The sequence below is a fragment of the Hemiscyllium ocellatum genome, chromosome 14 (genome assembly GCF_020745735.1).
Source record: "Hemiscyllium ocellatum isolate sHemOce1 chromosome 14, sHemOce1.pat.X.cur, whole genome shotgun sequence".
In the NCBI taxonomy this organism is placed as follows: Eukaryota; Metazoa; Chordata; class Chondrichthyes; order Orectolobiformes; family Hemiscylliidae; genus Hemiscyllium; species Hemiscyllium ocellatum.
This window is the reverse complement of record NC_083414.1, coordinates 65,797,140-65,814,989: the sequence shown is the minus strand read 5'-3', so window position 1 is coordinate 65,814,989 and position 17,850 is coordinate 65,797,140. Positions and strand designations below refer to the sequence as shown.

Sequence of the window (17,850 nt, the reverse complement as noted above, 5' to 3'; positions counted from 1 at the left end):
TGGATGTGAGGAGCATTATACAATAATTACTGTCTTTGTTGTGCATTGTTATAGCAGAGTGTTGTTATGAACAATCATTCTCTACCAGTATTCCTCGCCTCCTGTCATACACTTCTCGTACACCGGTCCTTCCAGCTCCTTGTGACTTGGGAATATCCCCTCGTGGTTCACAATGATACTTTTGATGACCTCGTTGACGTGTGCCTGGCAGGAGACGGGGTCTTGGCCGTCAGGGATTGGCATCAAGGTGGGGCCGAAGCAGATGGCCAGGTTATAGGGGTCCATCATGTTCTCATCACTGTACTGGGACAGACTGAAACACACAGACACAGCCAAACCATCACCAGTTCTGATTGTAACCTGATGGTGCCTGTCAGGGGTAACCCAGGTCTGCCTGTTGGTCTGCTCTCTGCCCTTCCTCTGCTTCACTCGAGAAACATCCCACTTGCCACGCCCCACCCTCACTGCCCTTGTCACCCTGACACACCCCCCCAGCCTCTCTGTGCCTTTTATCCCACTCCCCTTAACCCGCAATGTGCCCTTTACTCCTGATCCCACCCCACCCCAAACCCAGACCACGTCCTTTACCTGATCCCTCACCTACACTGTGCTCTTTACCCCCATCCCACTCACCCCCAACCACATCCTTTACCCCCCTCAAACACACATCCCCATTAAACCCCACCCTCACCCCCAAACACATCTGTTACCCCCCCAGCACATGCCCATTCAACCCTACCCTCACCCCACCCTTTATCCCCACTCAACCCCGTCCTCACTGTGCCCATTACCCCCGATCACACCCCACCCCCCCCAACCCTCACTGCACCTTTTACTCCCACCACCCTCACTGCCCCCTGCACATGCAGATATTCCAATCCTGGACCCGTGGCCAACTCTGCCTTCATAATGCTCCCACCAGTCCCCCTCATTGACCCTCAGTTGGCATGCGTGCATGGCACACACAACATAAAGCATGACACAGTGGAACAGTTTGCTGGGAATTTAGAGTGCATTGAAAACAGAGCACAGGGAGGGATACACAGGGTGAGCAGGAGGGAGGCAGGAGGAGCAGTTGGTGGGAAGCTGAACACAATGTACTTACTGGTTGAGGAAGGCAAAGAGATATCGCATCACGATGATGACTGTCCGTGAGAGGGTCACTATGATCTGCTGGAGGTGGTGAGTCCTCTCAATGGCACTCTCGATCTCTGTGTGGTGGACAAGCGTCAAGAGCTTTAGGTACATCTCGTCTGTGTATCCCTAACAGTATCCGGTGCCAGAAAGGTGTAGATAAAATGTACATGGATTTCCAGCGTGCAACCTCCACAGATGGAGGGCATCATTGACTTTGTCTGGCAGTGTACACCACACAATGATGGCTGATCTCCAGTTCAATTCAGATTAAACACTGAGACAGGAGTATTGCAGGAAATTGAGTGCATTACACAGTTATATTGCTGCTGAACGAAGTGACTCAATTCTTCATCCACCACTTCTCATCTCAACATGAGCTGCCTTCAGACCCCAGGATATTTGGTCAGATTTGAAGAAGTTATATTGGATTAGAAATGTTAACTTTTTACTCATCCATGGAACGTGCGCACGGGTTGGCTGGCCTGCATAGATTGCCCATTTCTAGCTGCCTTTGAGAAGCTGGTGGTGAGGTACCTGCTTGAACTGCTGCAGTCCCCCATGCTGTAGGTACACTCACAATACTGTTAGGGAAATCCCAGGATTTTGATCCAGAGATAGTGAAGGAATGGCGGTATATTTCCATGCGCAATTATTAGTTTTTTGAAAAACTATTTACCTCAATGTGACCATACTGGATTAATTGAATGGCCTCACGAAATATCAACATTTCGATTAAATTTCGAGTCAATTTCTCCTCAAATACCCTGTGACTGCAATCAGCTGAGAGTGCGAGTGAGAAGACCCTCTGCATTAAGTTTCATTTAAGGTAGTGTTATATTATTAAGTGGCTTATGCTGCAAGTAATGTATAACAGTGATGTGTACACCCCCTCGCATTAGAATTCAATTACTCAGTGTGTGTTTTCACTTTGATTAGGTACACCTCTTGATTATCCAGAATACTTGATCAATCTACACATTCCTGGGTCCCACAGATGCTGGTCAATAAAAGGTTTGCTGTATATGTACTGTTCTTGACCCTGACCTGTGACATGTTCACCAATACTAACTATTTCAAGAGCTGTGTTAACAGCCTTGATGTGCTACTGATGAGCTGTGGCTCCACATACTGCTGCAGCAGCAGCGTTACAATGTTATGCAGGAAGTGTCAGGAAAAAAACCTGATGTCCCGTACTTACTGATAGAGCAGATTAAATCCAGGAACCTCTCCTTGGGGAAGAGTGGGTTTTCCAGGCCACGGAAGTACAGCTTCAGGACCCCAGCGACTGAGTTGATGTCATGCTCATTGCGATCATCCACGAGGGGGTCCTCACCTGGTTTGTAAAGAGAATTTATATTAATGCAGGGCCTTCAGGGTGACTGGGCATCAAGGAATCAGCCTCAAGGTTGCAGGTGAAAATTGTAGGCGTCCACTCCTCTGAGCTTCCCACTATCAAAAGAAAGAGATGGAGCAAAAGACTTGCATTTGTATTTTTCACCACCAGTGGACACCCTGAAGCATTATACAGCCAGTGAAGCACTTTTGGTAATGTAACCACAATGCCGGAAATGTGGTGGCCATTTTCTTTGCATTGAAAACTCCCGTGAGCAGCAAAGAGATAATGACCAGGTTTTAGAGACTGAGGGATAAATATTGCCCAGGATAACTCCTTTGAAACGGTGCCATGGAATCACTTATATCTGAGGCCTTGGTTAAGTGTCTCATTTCAAAGCCACTTCCAAAAATAAATGAATATTCTTCTATATTTTGGATCTGTGCAGAGATGACATTAGTTTCCACGCGTATAATAGGTTTAATTAGCCATGTTTCAAAATGTCCATTCCGTGACCTTCAGCCATGATCTTTTCAGTAGCTATTTATTTTTCCCCTGAGTCCACACCCAGACTTAACAAAATCAAATGCAGTGAGCATCAATTGTTAAAATAAAAAGACCCTCACAATCAAACTCAGATCAACTGAATGTGACTCGGAGGCCAATACTATAGCGTGGCACAACAGCAAGGATGAAGAGTAAAATTGGCCAAGTAGATTTTGCTAATCAACCTGTTCAGAGATGTTATGACACCACCCCTCTGGAGCAGGTAGGATGTGAACCTGGCCCTCCTGATTTACCGGTAGGGACAATACCACCGCACAACAACCTTTCAGAAACCGACAAGGTAAGCTGAGAAGCGTTGAGGGGGTGATGGATTTTGAGGAAAGACGGACTGGAATCATTGGTTTCTTTAAAACTTCATTCACAGGCAGTATTTATTTCCCATAGAGTCTCAAATTGCTGAGCAGCTGAAGTCACATGTCTGTCAAATGTACCAGACCAGGTAAGGATAGCAGTTTCCTTCCCCAAAGGATATTAGTGAACCAGATGGGTTTTCCAGACAACTGGCAGTGGATTCACCACTTGACTCTTAATTCCAGATTTTTATTGAATTCAAATTCCACCAGTTGCCATGGTGGCATTCGAACCCAGATCCCCAGAATATTACCTGGGTCTCTGGATTAAGAGTCCAGTGACAATACCACTGGGCCATCAGCTCCCCAAAGATTAGGGTTAGTGTTCCCTCAGTTAAGACACGCTTAGTGTTTGAGAAGATTTATTACTGCTTTAACATCTGTGCGTGTGAGAGCAGGTGGAAACAAACTCCTGGAGCCCAGAAAGAATCAGCAGCCAATGGGTTAATGTGGGAGATAGCGAGAGGGCAAATCCAGGTTTCATTTTATTTCTCATTGAAACGCCAGAGGGCTTGATTTCAGGTGAGTGGGTAATTGTATAATTTGTCTGAAACTAATTTACTAACAAAATCAAACACTCATTAAAACTCTATTACGACGTGCAATCTCCCTCGATGTCAGTTAATGGGCCGTATGGGAAGTTTTGCTTGCAGTGTCAGGAAAACAGGAGCTCTCGACGTACAACAAGCACTCATTGCAATCACATTACTTTGGGCTCTGATTAAACCAAGGCGGATCCCGGCACCAACTTACTCACAATTTGGGGTAAAGCCTAGGGTCAGAGAAGGGGTGAAAAAGGAGACAGACAGAGAGAGAGGGGCAGAGAGCGCGAGAGGGGCAGAGAGCGCGAGAGGGGCAGAGAGCGCGAGAGGGGCAGAGAGCGCGAGAGGGGCAGAGAGCGCGAGAGGGGCAGAGAGCGCGAGAGGGGCAGAGAGCGCGAGAGGGGCAGAGAGCGCGAGAGGGGCAGAGAGCGCGAGAGGGGCAGAGAGCGCGAGAGGGGCAGAGAGCGCGAGAGGGGCAGAGAGCGCGAGAGGGGCAGAGAGCGCGAGAGGGGCAGAGAGCGCGAGAGGGGCAGAGAGCGCGAGAGGGGCAGAGAGCGCGAGAGGGGCAGAGAGCGCGAGAGGGGCAGAGAGCGCGAGAGGGACAGAGAGCGCGAGAGGGACAGAGAGCGCGAGAGGGACAGAGAGCGCGAGAGGGACAGAGAGCGCGAGAGGGACAGAGAGCGCGAGAGGGACAGAGAGCGCGAGAGGGACAGAGAGCGCGAGAGGGACAGAGAGCGCGAGAGGGACAGAGAGCGCGAGAGGGACAGAGAGCGCGAGAGGGACAGAGAGCGCGAGAGGGACAGAGAGCGCGAGAGGGACAGAGAGCGCGAGAGGGACAGAGAGCGCGAGAGGGACAGAGAGCGCGAGAGGGACAGAGAGCGCGAGAGGGACAGAGAGCGCGAGAGGGACAGAGAGCGCGAGAGGGACAGAGAGCGCGAGAGGGACAGAGAGCGCGAGAGGGACAGAGAGCGCGAGAGGGACAGAGAGCGCGAGAGGGACAGAGAGCGCGAGAGGGACAGAGAGCGCGAGAGGGACAGAGAGCGCGAGAGGGACAGAGCGCGAGAGGGACAGAGAGCGCGAGAGGGACAGAGAGCGCGAGAGGGACAGAGAGCGCGAGAGGGACAGAGAGCGCGAGAGGGACAGAGAGCGCGAGAGGGACAGAGAGCGCGAGAGGGACAGAGAGCGCGAGAGGGACAGAGAGCGCGAGAGGGACAGAGAGCGCGAGAGGGACAGAGAGCGCGAGAGGGACAGAGAGCGCGAGAGGGACAGAGAGCGCGAGAGGGACAGAGAGCGCGAGAGGGACAGAGAGCGCGAGAGGGACAGAGAGCGCGAGAGGGACAGAGAGCGCGAGAGGGACAGAGAGCGCGAGAGGGACAGAGAGCGCGAGAGGGACAGAGAGCGCGAGAGGGACAGAGAGCGCGAGAGGGACAGAGAGCGCGAGAGGGACAGAGAGCGCGAGAGGAGTAAGGCAGAAGCAGCAGAGGGATGAGGGGTTTGGATGTTTGTAGGTATGAAACATAGAAAGAGAGGAGTGAAGCATGGAGGAGAAGAGGAATGGGAAAGGCATGGCTGAAGACGAGGGAGTGTGGTGAGGGTAGGTGTTTGGGTACAGGGAATGATGAAAGGGGGAGGGGTGGGACATGATAGAAAGGTTCTTAAAATTGGCAGGAGTTGAGGGGGAGGAGAAGGGGGTAATAAGAAAGGGTTTTGGAGGCAGAGAGGGGTTAGGGCAAAAGTGTGGAAACAAGGTGGAGAGGATGAGTTGACCTGTGCTGAGGCTCCAAGCTGCAGCTTGGGATCAGGTGAAGAAACATTCCCCATACAAAAATCAATGTATTTATGTTTTAACATTGTAAAGCAGAGTCAGTGGTGCATCTGAATCCCCAACGCGGCAAAGCATTAACATCGCCAATGGCAAACCCTACCTCAATTCTCCCTCAACTCCCTGTCCACCCCTGCCCCCCACCTCACCCCAAAACTCACCTCTCTCAAAAGCATTCTTGATGTCATTGACTTCACTCTGAGAGCCTGGAACACGGAAAATGCCCTGCTGTTGTAAGCCTAAATAAAAAAAAACACATTAAAAAATCATTTTCACAAACTATTTTGTTCCAGATCCAAACTGAACGCAACAAGCTCTGTGGATGGCGGGTGTGGCACAGTGGTTAGCAGTGCTGGGTTCAATCCCCACCTCAGGCGACTCTCTGTGTGGAGTTTGCACATTCTCCCCGTGTCCGTGTGGGTTTCCTCTGGGTGCTTCGGTTTCCTCCCACAATCCAAAAATGTGCAGGTCAGGTGAATTGGTCATGCTAAATTGCCCATAGTGTTAGGTGAAGGGGTAAATGTAGGGGAATGGGTCTGGGTGGGTCGCGCTTTGGCGGGTCGGTGTAGACTTGTTGGGCCGAAGGGCCTGTTTCCACACTAAGTAATCTAATCTAATCTAAACTAACCTCATCAGTGACACACAGTCACTTGGTCACAACCTGACACAATATGCTTTTTCTGTCAGTAACTCCATAGTTTCCCTGTTAACCAGAGAGGATTAACCACATCACCAGATCTCCCACTTGGGGCAAGAACATTCACTCCTGGATAGCAGCACCTGCGTCTTGGAGATTGGGCCAATTTCAATTTGGACATCGTTTGGGAGGCTACAATGTGCCTCAGTATCTGGGACAGCTCCGAGCCAGGGAACTACTGTCAACACGAGAGGGGAGTCCTGGAGTTACAGGGATACTGGAGACTCCATGTCATCCTCAGCCACAGATGATCTGTTAATCAGATCCGGACAAACACAAGCCATTGCTAAATCCCAGATAAGCAACGCCTGTTAAGAGGCCCAAACACCCACTTGCTAGTCTGGTGCATGGAGAGTTGGTGAGGTGCTGGAGAGATCCAAGGATTTCACTGCAAACCCGTTCAGAGAGGCTTCAGAGTACAAGAACATCAGTTTTAAGTTACGGCTGTGACTTACCATAGAGATTGATGAACCGAATGCAGCTCTCCACCACTAGTGGGATGGGTTGTCCAGAATCCTGTTTTAAACAAAAAACGAGGGAGGAAATTGTCAGCAAATGAAAGAGTACACAGCAAGATGCCGACAGCCGATTCAGAAATGAGACAGGACAAAGCATGGCACAGATCTGAGGCGCGCTGGGCCCTTACAGACAAAGCTCCAGGCCGTGAGAGGAAACAGAAGGGCAGCTCACAAGCAAATCGCTACCATTAACATTCACCTGAGAAAATAAACCCCCAGAAAGCTGCAGGGACCAAGCACAATAATGTCATGCCTGGCTCAGAAATGGGAAATCATAGCAACAGCACCCACCCACTTCACAGCTCCCTCTACTCTGTTAAACTGAAACTAAAGCCCCTCTTCACTGTCCCCATCAAACACTCCCCAGGACTGGGGCAGCACAGGGTTAGATACAGAGTTAAGCTCCCTCTACACTGTCCCCATCAAACACTCCCAGAGCAGGAACAGTACAGGGTTAGATATAGAGTTAAGCTCCCTCTACACTGTCCCCATCAAACACTCCCAGAGCAGGAACAGTACAGGGTTAGATATAGAGTTAAGCTTCCTCTACACTGTCCCCCTTACGTTCTCCATGGACAGGTACAGACTGGATTCATACAAAAGTTAAATCGACCAATGGTTACAAATGAACTAAATGTCTCTCTGTACCTTCTGAAAGTGTACCCTAACATCTGTGTTTTGTGTGTTTATTTTTCCATCTTCCAAGTTGGATAGTTTCTGATTTAAGAGGTAGTTTTGTGCTGAGTACCCACATCCATGAGGACAGATAAAGACTCTGGAAGTCATTTCCTACACACTCATCCTACCATCCGATGAGAGAAACTCATTCTGGAGGTAGTGGTGCATTTAAACCAAATTTACACAATAAATGGACAATATCTGGCTGCGTGGCAACCACCATTGTAATTGGCAAGTAGCATCCACCCATTTAAGGTGAGGCTGAATAAATACATGAGGAGGGAAACAGGACACTGAAAGGCTGCTCGCATGCACACTGGTGTTGGTCTGTAAAGTCCAACGCCCTGTCCCTGAGTTGTAAATTCTAAGTGACTGGTGCCTCTGAAAGGTTCATATTTCCTCAGATAAGGTACATCGATAGCAAGCCTTCCACACTCCATGAAGGCATCATCATCATCATCATGAGAAACCGCAAACTCCCCTCCGGCCGCAAGGAGCCGTGTGCTGAGTCAGTCGGTTCCTCTGCGGGACTGGGCTGTCGTTGATGGTGAGGAGAACCCGAAGATACCAGAATGGACAAGGATTCTGCAAATCCAGCGGCTCAGGGGGACAACCGTTCGGCCCGTCAGGTGCATTCTGGTTCTTGTAAAGTTCTGTTCAACTGGTGCAGCGTCTGGTCTTTCCTGAAGAGCCTTCAAAGACTTATCAACTTAACTTTTTGAAAGTTATAACTGGGACTGCTTCTGGCACCCTTTCAGGCAACTCGCTGGGTGGGAAGATTCCTCACCTTGCTCCATCAAAGCCCGGGACATAACCCCCTATTGAACAGTCCTCACTGACTGGAGCAACACCCCTCAGCATTTCCAACAGCTCTATAAGCCCCCTCCACATTTGTCTGCCTTTTACTCCAAGTATGGGAAATTGTTCTCATCAAACATGTCTCTGTGCGCCTGTTTAGAAAACATCACAGACTCAAAGGTAAATGGACGTGTGTTTTGCCTGAGGTGCAGTAGGGCTGTCTGAACCCGTGCCGGTGTAAACCCGCCCACATACTGATCTTGCCAACAACAAGAACAAAGAAAAAAAACAATTTTTAAAAACGTCTGCTTGGAGAAAGTACCACTCAACAAAAAGACTTTGAATCTGCCTTCATTTGCATGTTAATTAGGCAAATATGCAAAGAACACAAGTTCAGATGAATGTTAATGAGCCGCCGGACGTTTGAGCAAAAGGAGATAATGCAGTAAAACGGGCAGACAATGCATCAGTTTGATTAAATCCTTTTGAACCTTTCATGTTGTGCCGCAGCACAGAGCTCTGCTGATGTGTGCCTGCTGGCTGTGTGTGGGGTGCAGGGCACAGGCCTCAGGTACAGTCACTGGGCTTCTCTTCAAAGCTGGCTTCTGTCTAATCCACCCAATGGATGCTGTTCTCTAATCTTGTCAGCTCACCACTGAGCCTGCTATCAACTCTCGGCTGTCACAGGAGCTCTCCCCTCTCCCGTGCTCTCTACACTGGCAGCTCTCCTTTGTTGCTATTGGTAACGACACCATTGTCTGCAGCCCCAGAACAGCTCGCCAGGGTGGCAAATCACTGTGGGCCTTCACCATCCTATCCGCAGGCTGGGCAGATCATCGTACCTCGCTTCATCCACAGTGCCGCCGCCACCACTTTTTGTGCCAATCCCAAAACCCGTCCCCTCCGCCCGCCCCCAACCCAACTCAAATCTGTCATAAACACCATTTCCATTTGAGTTTTAAAACAGCCTTGATGTTATTGAAGGTCAGGGAACATCTGCTTTTCTCTGCACCGCTCTCTGACCTTTCTACCTCGCTCACAAATGTGGAATGACAGGAGGGAACACCTTATTCCCAATCCGACAATATTATTGTTTAATAACTACCATCAGTGCTGCGGGAGAGTGTGGGCGGGGGGGGGGGGGGAAGGAGAAGAGGGGGGGACGAGAGAGAGAAAGGGAGGGGGAGAGAGAGAAAGGGAGGGGGAGAGAGAGAAAGGGAGGGGGGGGAGAGGGGGAAAGGGAGAGGGGGGCGGGGGGGGAAGGGAGAGGGGGGAAAGGTGGGCGAGGGGGTGGAAGGGCGAGGGGGAGGAAGGGCGAGGGGGAGGAAGGGCGAGGGGGAGGAAGGGCGAGGGAGAAAGGGGGGGAAGGAAAGAGAGAGGGGGAAAAGGGAGGGAGAGGGGGAAAAGGGAGGGAGAGGGGGAAAAGGGAGGGAGAGGGGGAAAAGGGAGGGAGAGGGGGAAAAGGGAGGGAGAGGGGGAAAAGGGAGGGAGAGGGGGAAAAGGGAGGGAGAGGGGGAAAAGGGAGGGAGAGGGGGAAAAGGGAGGGAGAGGGGGAAAAGGGAGGGAGAGGGGGAAAAGGGAGGGAGAGGGGGAAAAGGGAGGGAGAGGGGGAAAAGGGAGGGAGAGGGGGAAAAGGGAGGGAGAGGGGGAAAAGGGAGGGAGAGGGGGAAAAGGGAGGGAGAGGGGGAAAAGGGAGGGAGAGGGGGAAAAGGGAGGGAGAGGGGGAAAAGGGAGGGAGAGGGGGAAAAGGGAGGGAGAGGGGGAAAAGGGAGGGAGAGGGGGAAAAGGGAGGGAGAGGGGGAAAAGGGAGGGAGAGGGGGAAAAGGGAGGGAGAGGGGGAAAAGGGAGGGAGAGGGGGATGGAGGGAGAGAGGGGGAAGGAGGGAGAGAGGGGGAAGGAGGGAGGGAAGAGAGAGAGAGAGATTCACTGGGACTATTCCGGGGAAGTAAACCACATCCGCTTTCACCCGTGACTAGAGGACGCAAGGCAAACTGCCTCCTCAGTGTCCCCTCCCCCCATTTTCACTCATCTGATAGACAATAAGGAGAGATGCTTGAAATAAGTGGACCCTCTTGTCATGTTGCAGTAGTGTCCCTACCCCTGGACCAGGTTCAAATCCCTCGTGGTCTAGAGCTGTGTAATAACATCTCTGAACAGGTGGATTAGGTTGGGGGGAATGTTTTCTTGTGTAATGCTTCACTCAGGTTGTCTGCAGCAGTGTCGAACCTTCAAGGTCTTCTGGAACATTCCTGGTCCCCGTTCAACCTCCGTGGTGAAGAGATGGTACAAGCTCGTCCATAACTTACTGTGATGAAGGCTTGCTCGACTGAGGGAGAAAGAAAATCACGGCTCCTGGGGAAGGGTTGAACCAGCTCTGAGGAAAGCAGGGCCCTGGCTGTGGTGGGGACCGACTTCCCCCTGCCCCTCCTCCACCCCTTCCACCTCACCACACCACCCCCCCCAACCTTGCTCCAGAAGCTAACTCTACAGTGTATACCTGAGTCCTCGTGCGGGCATTCCTTCTTCCTCTGTCAGCAGCAAAGCAAGAAAAAAACACAGATGAAGCAAAGGATAAAAAGTCATTTGAGGTCCCGCCCGATCCCACAAGAGGCCTCAGGGACAGGTCAGAGAAGGCTAGAATGCAGTGGCAGCTTATGGAGTCGGGGGCTGTCTGCACCTCAGTTGCTCCCTCGCTTGCATCGCAAAAAAAAAGCAATCAGACTGTCACTTAGAAACCCATCAACCCATTTCATTAATTGACCTGTGTGGGGCAGGGGGCAGGAGATGTGCACTGTCCGTATTGAGGCTGATCCAAAGATGATTGAGGTCCTGACTCAACATGGCCGACACTTCAACATCAGCTCAAATGGCCCCACAAACCTGTTTGGTTGTCAGGCCGACTGGGAGCGCGCAGTAAGCGGAGGACGTTTTGGTAAAACAGATGTGGTTCCGTTCGGGGACTGACCACCACTGCCCACAACAACAGGTCATTGAGTGAGAAAGGTACTTTCTTTCTCATTCCCAGATTTTTGCCGGTCACAATCACACATCTGGGGGTGGGTGGAAAGCGAGGTTGGATTGTCAATCCTTGTAACTTTGACTGAAGTGCAAAATTGGGCGAGGACGAGGATGAGGATGAGATGAGTTTGATCATGAGGCTCCCCCTAGCCAAATAGCTCCCTATCTTCTGCTGTCATGATTCATGGTCCTTTGATGAGGTATGCTGTGGGGAGGGAGAGCTCAGTGTCTGCGCAACTCCATTCCAGTTACCAAGAGGGTAAAGGTGGTTCCTTCATAAACCATCTAGTTGCCAAGGGTAACCCAGGGAGGGTCAGCGAATGTCAGTGCTGGTCACATCCTGAAGACCAATACAAGAGTTTGGCACCAGAAAAAATGAGGTTGACTGGGTTCACAGAGTGATGGGGGTAATTTTAAGCCAAGAGTAAAATCCCTAAATAACAATGAATGGAATTGAGGAAAGACAGTATTGGGGCCAGAGGTTAGGAACGACAGCAAACTCAAGTTCAGTGCCTTCCACAAAGATTGGAGGAGAAAGAATGAGCAATAGGGATGCTCCACCTGGTTCTCATTGCCACGGGTCTTGTGTTATCCTTAGCCTCCTGGAGTTTACAAAACAGATCCCAGTTCCCTCTTCCTGCTGAGCCCCAGTTACATGGTCCACAGCAGCTAGGTAGGGCCTTGCCTTCTCGGGGGTATTGGTCAGCTCCAATGACATGGCAGGATCAGAGCGAGGACAGACCCTGCCCACACACTGACTGGGGCCGTGTCGAGGCACCACGGGGTCTTGCCTGAAGAGCTGGCAGGAGGCTTCCACTCAGCAGGTGACCTGTCGAATCTCTCGCTGATTGGGCAATGACAGAAGTCAGCAGGCAACATCCCCCCCCACCCCACCCAACGCTGAATTAAGACCCGTGGAGGAGAGGAAAACCTATCGAGAGCTGCTGGCCAATTAGAGAGAACTGATTCTTATACCCAACAGCACAAGGGGATGGCTGTGGCTGCAGTAGGAATGATGCCACTAGAGGCCAGGATATGATGGGACAGGGAGGGTTGTCTCAGTCTGAGAGTCTTAGGGAGTTGGGGGGGGGGGGGGGGGGGGGGTAGTGAAGTGGAAAGCAAGGGTGGGGGTGGCTCCCAGTGGGTACTCTGCCCGGTTTGATGTCCAGTCCCTTGAGTATCTTTGAGAGGAACCGTTCCCCACACCCACGGTAGCAGCTGCAGTTTGGTGAAAAGCTTGCTTACAGTCGGGTTAAACTTAATGACAATGGGATAAAACACTGAAGTGGTTATGGAATTGGCAAGTCAGTTGGTGGTGGGGTGAGAAGGTGACGATGGCCTGGTCAGGTTGGTTATAAACCTGTCGGGGCAGTGGGTTGTGGAAAGGGTCATCTCTGCTGACTGTCTGCCCCTCTTCCATGGTTGCATCCATGCCTGGGTGTCCTTGGAGTAGGAGTATGCGCTGTCCATCAACGATTCTCAATGCCTTTAGGGAGAGATGGGTACTGTGGGGGATACAGTCCTTTATTTCCCCCTCCAACTCCATTTTGATTTAGTCTCTCCCCTCTCTCCCTAACTCCACCCCCCATATCTTCGATAGGTAGTACTGCCTACAATGGGCTTTGCTTGTAAAACTCACTCATTTTTACTGTTTACTTTTACATTCTTACTAACTTAATAAAAGTCAGCATTTCGATGTGGGTGGAGGCGGGGGGGGGGGGGGGGGGGGGGGCAGGGGAGATGATGCTCAGTTGTGCGTGATAACACTCCTGGGTAGAACCTTGACCATGGGCATCTCTACCCAGATCCTAATTCTGGCCAAGGAGTGAGGGGACAGGGTTCAGACACACACAATCCCACCGCCGCACCAAGCTCACCATCTGTAGGAGAAGGAGGATGGTATTTACTGTGTCAATTATTTCAGTGGAGGGCAAGGGGGCTGGCAGGTTGTGTGTAAGTCCTCTAGAAAACACAGAACAGGAACACAGAGTTCCTGCCTGTCTCCTCCTTATGAATAACCACAACCCATCACAGACTAGGAGTCAAAGTCAACAACTCTGGCCTACGTAGCTCAATAAGGTCAAATGATAATTCACCCACCACTGCCTGGTTGACTTTATCAGCATCACAGAATGCTTTGAAAGTCAGACAGCTTAAAGTTATTCCAGTCATGCACGGCAGAATTTTGTATTAAAAAGAGAATGGGCTTTTATTTAGGGTTCAGGCCCTGGGTTGAGCTGCTGAAAGGACAGGCCTGAGGTCTATAGCCTTGTTCCCATTACCCTAACCTCACTGAGTCCTCTGGAGTCATGCAGGTCTGTCCTGCTCAAGCTTGACTACACTTTGCCCGGGGTTATTGTCACCCTCAGCCCCACCCACAACATCTCTCAGATCAGCCATTAACTGGACAAGATTTGAACTTGACACGAGACTCCAACACTCCCTCCCCAGGGAAATTTGTAGCCAGGGACCAACATTATGACAGCTGTGACAAGGTCATAGGTATGGTTACTGGATAAAGATCTGTAACAAATACCCCAAAGGCTACCTGGATGGAAGTCTGAGAAGAACACAGACCCCCAACAAGAGCAAAAGAGATGCACCACAGCCCCAGATGAGAGAGAACTAGCAAGGGTTTGGAAAGACACAGAAAGCCACCATTCCATTCAGCGTTTGCAGTCTGTCAGTGCCTGCCACCAAGTACCTGTATGAATGTCTCCATATCGCCATTAAACAATTTATGATTATACTGTGAGCGAGGCCTAGGCTTCCTCATTTTCTGTGGCTTAGGGGGAAGCGATGGGGGCCTGAGAGAAATGGAACAAAATCAACACACAGAAAACAATACACTTTGAAGAACGTGGATCGCAGAAATAAGAGTTAATCATCCAGGTACAGACACAATGTTCAACAGCAGCTACAACTGCATCCCATTACTTAGCATCTAGAGTGAGATCAGTGCCCATTATAAGTATATGATGCAACACAGTCATAACTGGAAGGCCTCTCTCTGTCTCTTACCTCCTTCCTTCTCCTGCTTTCCACTACATCCCTTAGGCACTGGGCAGTCTCTGGAATTTCACCTATAGGGTCGCCAGCGAGAGATAGTAGTGACCATGCCTGTGGGCATCTCCACCAAGTCAGCTCCTGTCCTCCCTTAACACCACAACACACACCAACTGGGGCAGAGAGTCTCACTGCTATTTCCGTCTCCATAGCAGACATTGTGTGGCTCGCTGCAGCATGCCATCACTTTGGATGAGATCAGCAGACTCTGTACTCTGGGACATCCAAGTGAGGATCTTTGTCATATGTAGTCTTATGGACTGCTTTTGGCAATTGAGCCATCAGGTATCCTTGCTCACAAGGAGACGCCTTTCTCTGTCAATTCCAGCATCATTCTGCGCAGGATCCCGACCAGGCAAGATTTGCCGAACAATTCGCGGCAATAATATACGACCAGGGTAGGGAATGATTTGTTTGGGGCAGCGCAGAGCTAAGGACAGCACCAGTGAGGCCCAGCTCCCTACTCCCCTCTCCCATAGGTTGGGAGATTCTCAATGGTGCGAGGAGTCGCAAAAGGAGGGACAGTGGTGTTTTGGAATCCCATTCGGCTCTCACCACGACCAGTCTTTAGAGATCTCTCAGCTATAACGCTCACTGACCGAGTATACCAAACAACAGCAGCAGGCTCAGCACCTGGAAGAGCTGGTAATACCTTTGGAGCATGTCAACACCAGCTCCCCAGCGTGACAAATCTCATTGACTGACTCATTGATGCATACTCGCTAAGCTTTCAAACGCCTGCTCTCTGTTGGGTTTAGGTGTGGAAACATTGGCCAACCCGCACGAGAACAGACCTTGAGAGACACTCCTCCTCTGCTCATCAGTCTGCAGCACAGTGCATCAGCCAGGTCCACTCCTGGAGATGTTTCACTGATTAGTTAGCCTTGTTGGAGCACCAGTGTATTGGGGAGAAGTGATGGGGGAGGAGTCTGTGTTTGGTGGCTCTGTGAGATACATGTGAGTATATGGCTGTGTTCACAGAGTTACAAAGTTAAAAATCACACAACACCAGGTTATAGTCCAACAGGTTTATTTGGAAGCACTAGCTTTCGGAGCGCTGCTCCTTCATCACAATCACCTGATGGAGGAGCAGTGCTCTGAAAGCTAGTACTTCCAAATAAACCTGTTGGACTATAACCTGGTGTTGTGTGATTTTTAACTTTGTACACCCCAGTCCAACTCCGGCGTCTCCAAATCATGACTACCATGCAGAGAGTTAGAGGGCAGTTTTCGATAGGGAGAATGGAGGCTCCTGTGGGGTTCAGGTGAATGGACAAGACAGCATTTGGAGGGAGGCCATGAAGGGCCTGCTACCTCCATTCACTGGGTCCTCCAAGCGGGGGTCCTGCAGGCTTATTCAAAAAGGTAAGCCGCTGATGGGTCAGTATCACAGCCAAGGACATTAAAAAGACAAAGACAGGAACCCTCTTCACCACCATGTCACATGACTTGCCCAGCTTCCTCCTCCACACACACACGCGCGCACGCACACACACAATAATAGGCAGCAGAAGTGAGAGCAAAACCCATGTAGTTTCAGAAAGAGGGTTCCGGTCACCACGACAACATACACTTGAAACCTTCCTCTACACCTTCAAACTAAATGCAAAGCTCTCTCTAAACATCATCAGCTTGGATACAGAATAAAGCTCTCTCTACACATTTACACGGAAATTAAAGCTCCTCCACATTGTCTCTATCAAACACTTCCAGGACCCCCTCTATGCTTTTAAGGTCTGATCCTCCCTCTGTAACATCACATGGAAGCGAGTGGGGTAGCATTCGGGATGGTCCAAGGTGGGGGGAGGGGGCAGGTCTCTCTCAGCTATATGGCACACTGACAGTAAATGGCTTGAGAACTGCCATCCCAGGTTATACAAATAAATATGTAACCTTCACATGTACACCTAAAATATGCTCCAGGTAAATGCAGAGTGTTTATCAAATTAAATGGTGGGAAACGGGAAAGTAAGGAGTAAAGCTTCCTCTACTCTTTTACACTGAAAGTAAATGCTCTCAAAATTGTCCCCATCAAACACTCCCAGGGCATGTGAAGGCATGGATGGTGACTGAGGTTTATGAAGTTAGCAGGTTACTGTGGAATATGGCAGTGGGGCACAGCGAGAACATTGGGCCAAGGAGGGAAGGGTTAAATTGGTTGCAGGTAATAACACAGTAGCAACAGTTTGCCGTTCCCTTGACTTGGGTGTCTCTACTGGTTGAGCTTTCACTGCAAGAATCTGAGAGAATCTCTGGTCAGGTATTGCCTGGGACTGAACTGATTAAGATAGGAAACACTGGGCTCCTACCTTGAAGTCCCACATTCAGCCTTCTCACCTGAAAGGGAAAAGATCGATGTTTAGCGAACAATAAAATTTTTTTTCCACATCTGCATTCTCAACACTTCCAAGAATTAACCCACATAAAGTCATGAACTATCCCATTTGAAGGAACAGTGAGGTTGATTGGGCAACAGAGTGAAATGCACAAATTCAGCTTTGTCACCTGCTTAACATCTCTGCTGATCTTGGTTCAGAAGTTCAGAAACACAGGAGGTGGCAACTGAGGCAGCCATATCTGTGTTGGCTCTTTGCTTAAAGAAATCTAAACAAACCCCAGTTCATTTCCTCCGCTCTTTTGAACTGAAAGTAACTGCCCCTCTACTCTTTTAAACAGAAAGAAGCAAAATACACTGCTACATCGTAAACTCCCAGCAAGGGTACTGCACAGGATAAGGAGTAAAGCTGCTTCTACTCTTTTAAACTGAAGGTAAAACTCACTTTGACATCAAATAATCCCAGGGCAGGGGCAACACAGGGTTAGATACAGAACTGAAAATGTGTTGCTGGAAAAGCTCAGCAGGTCAGGCAGCGTCCAAGGAACAGGAGAATCGACGTTTCGGGCATGAGCCCTTCTTCAGGAAGATACAGAGTAAAGCTTCCTCTATACTGTCCTCATCAAATACTCCCAGGGCAGGAGCAACACAGGGTTAGATACAGAGTAAAGCCTCCTCTATACTGTCCCCATCAAATACTCTCAGGGCAGGGGCAGCACAGGATTAGATAGTGTGAAGGTTCTTCAACACTGAAACTAAAAATAAAGCCTCCACTACATTGATCCAATCAAACACTTGCAGGAAAGGTACAGGATCAGCTTAGACACAAAACTGCCTCTACACTTTTATAGTGAAATTAAAAGGTCCTCCATACTGTCCCTATCAAACATTCCCAGGATTGGGATAGCAAGGCATTAGGTAAAGAGTAAAGCTCCCTCTATGCTTTTAAACTGAAAATAATGTTTCCACGACACTACCCCCATTATACA

General features: G+C 50.0%; 1 protein-coding gene across 2 annotated transcripts in view; it reads right to left on the bottom strand.

The window, feature by feature from the left end:
* srgap3 (SLIT-ROBO Rho GTPase activating protein 3) overlaps window positions 1-17,850 on the bottom strand; it is a 199,679-nt gene that overhangs the window by 17,448 nt on the left and 164,381 nt on the right. For both annotated transcript variants that reach the window (XM_060835747.1, XM_060835748.1), the window contains exons 11-17: window positions 16,836-16,863; window positions 14,165-14,267; window positions 6,904-6,964; window positions 5,913-5,990; window positions 2,336-2,470; window positions 1,106-1,211; window positions 86-313 (exon numbers count right to left, since the gene is read on the bottom strand). In XM_060835747.1, the coding sequence (XP_060691730.1) occupies window positions 86-313; window positions 1,106-1,211; window positions 2,336-2,470; window positions 5,913-5,990; window positions 6,904-6,964; window positions 14,165-14,267; window positions 16,836-16,863 (739 nt within the window). The remainder of the gene's footprint in view (window positions 1-85; window positions 314-1,105; window positions 1,212-2,335; window positions 2,471-5,912; window positions 5,991-6,903; window positions 6,965-14,164; window positions 14,268-16,835; window positions 16,864-17,850) is intronic.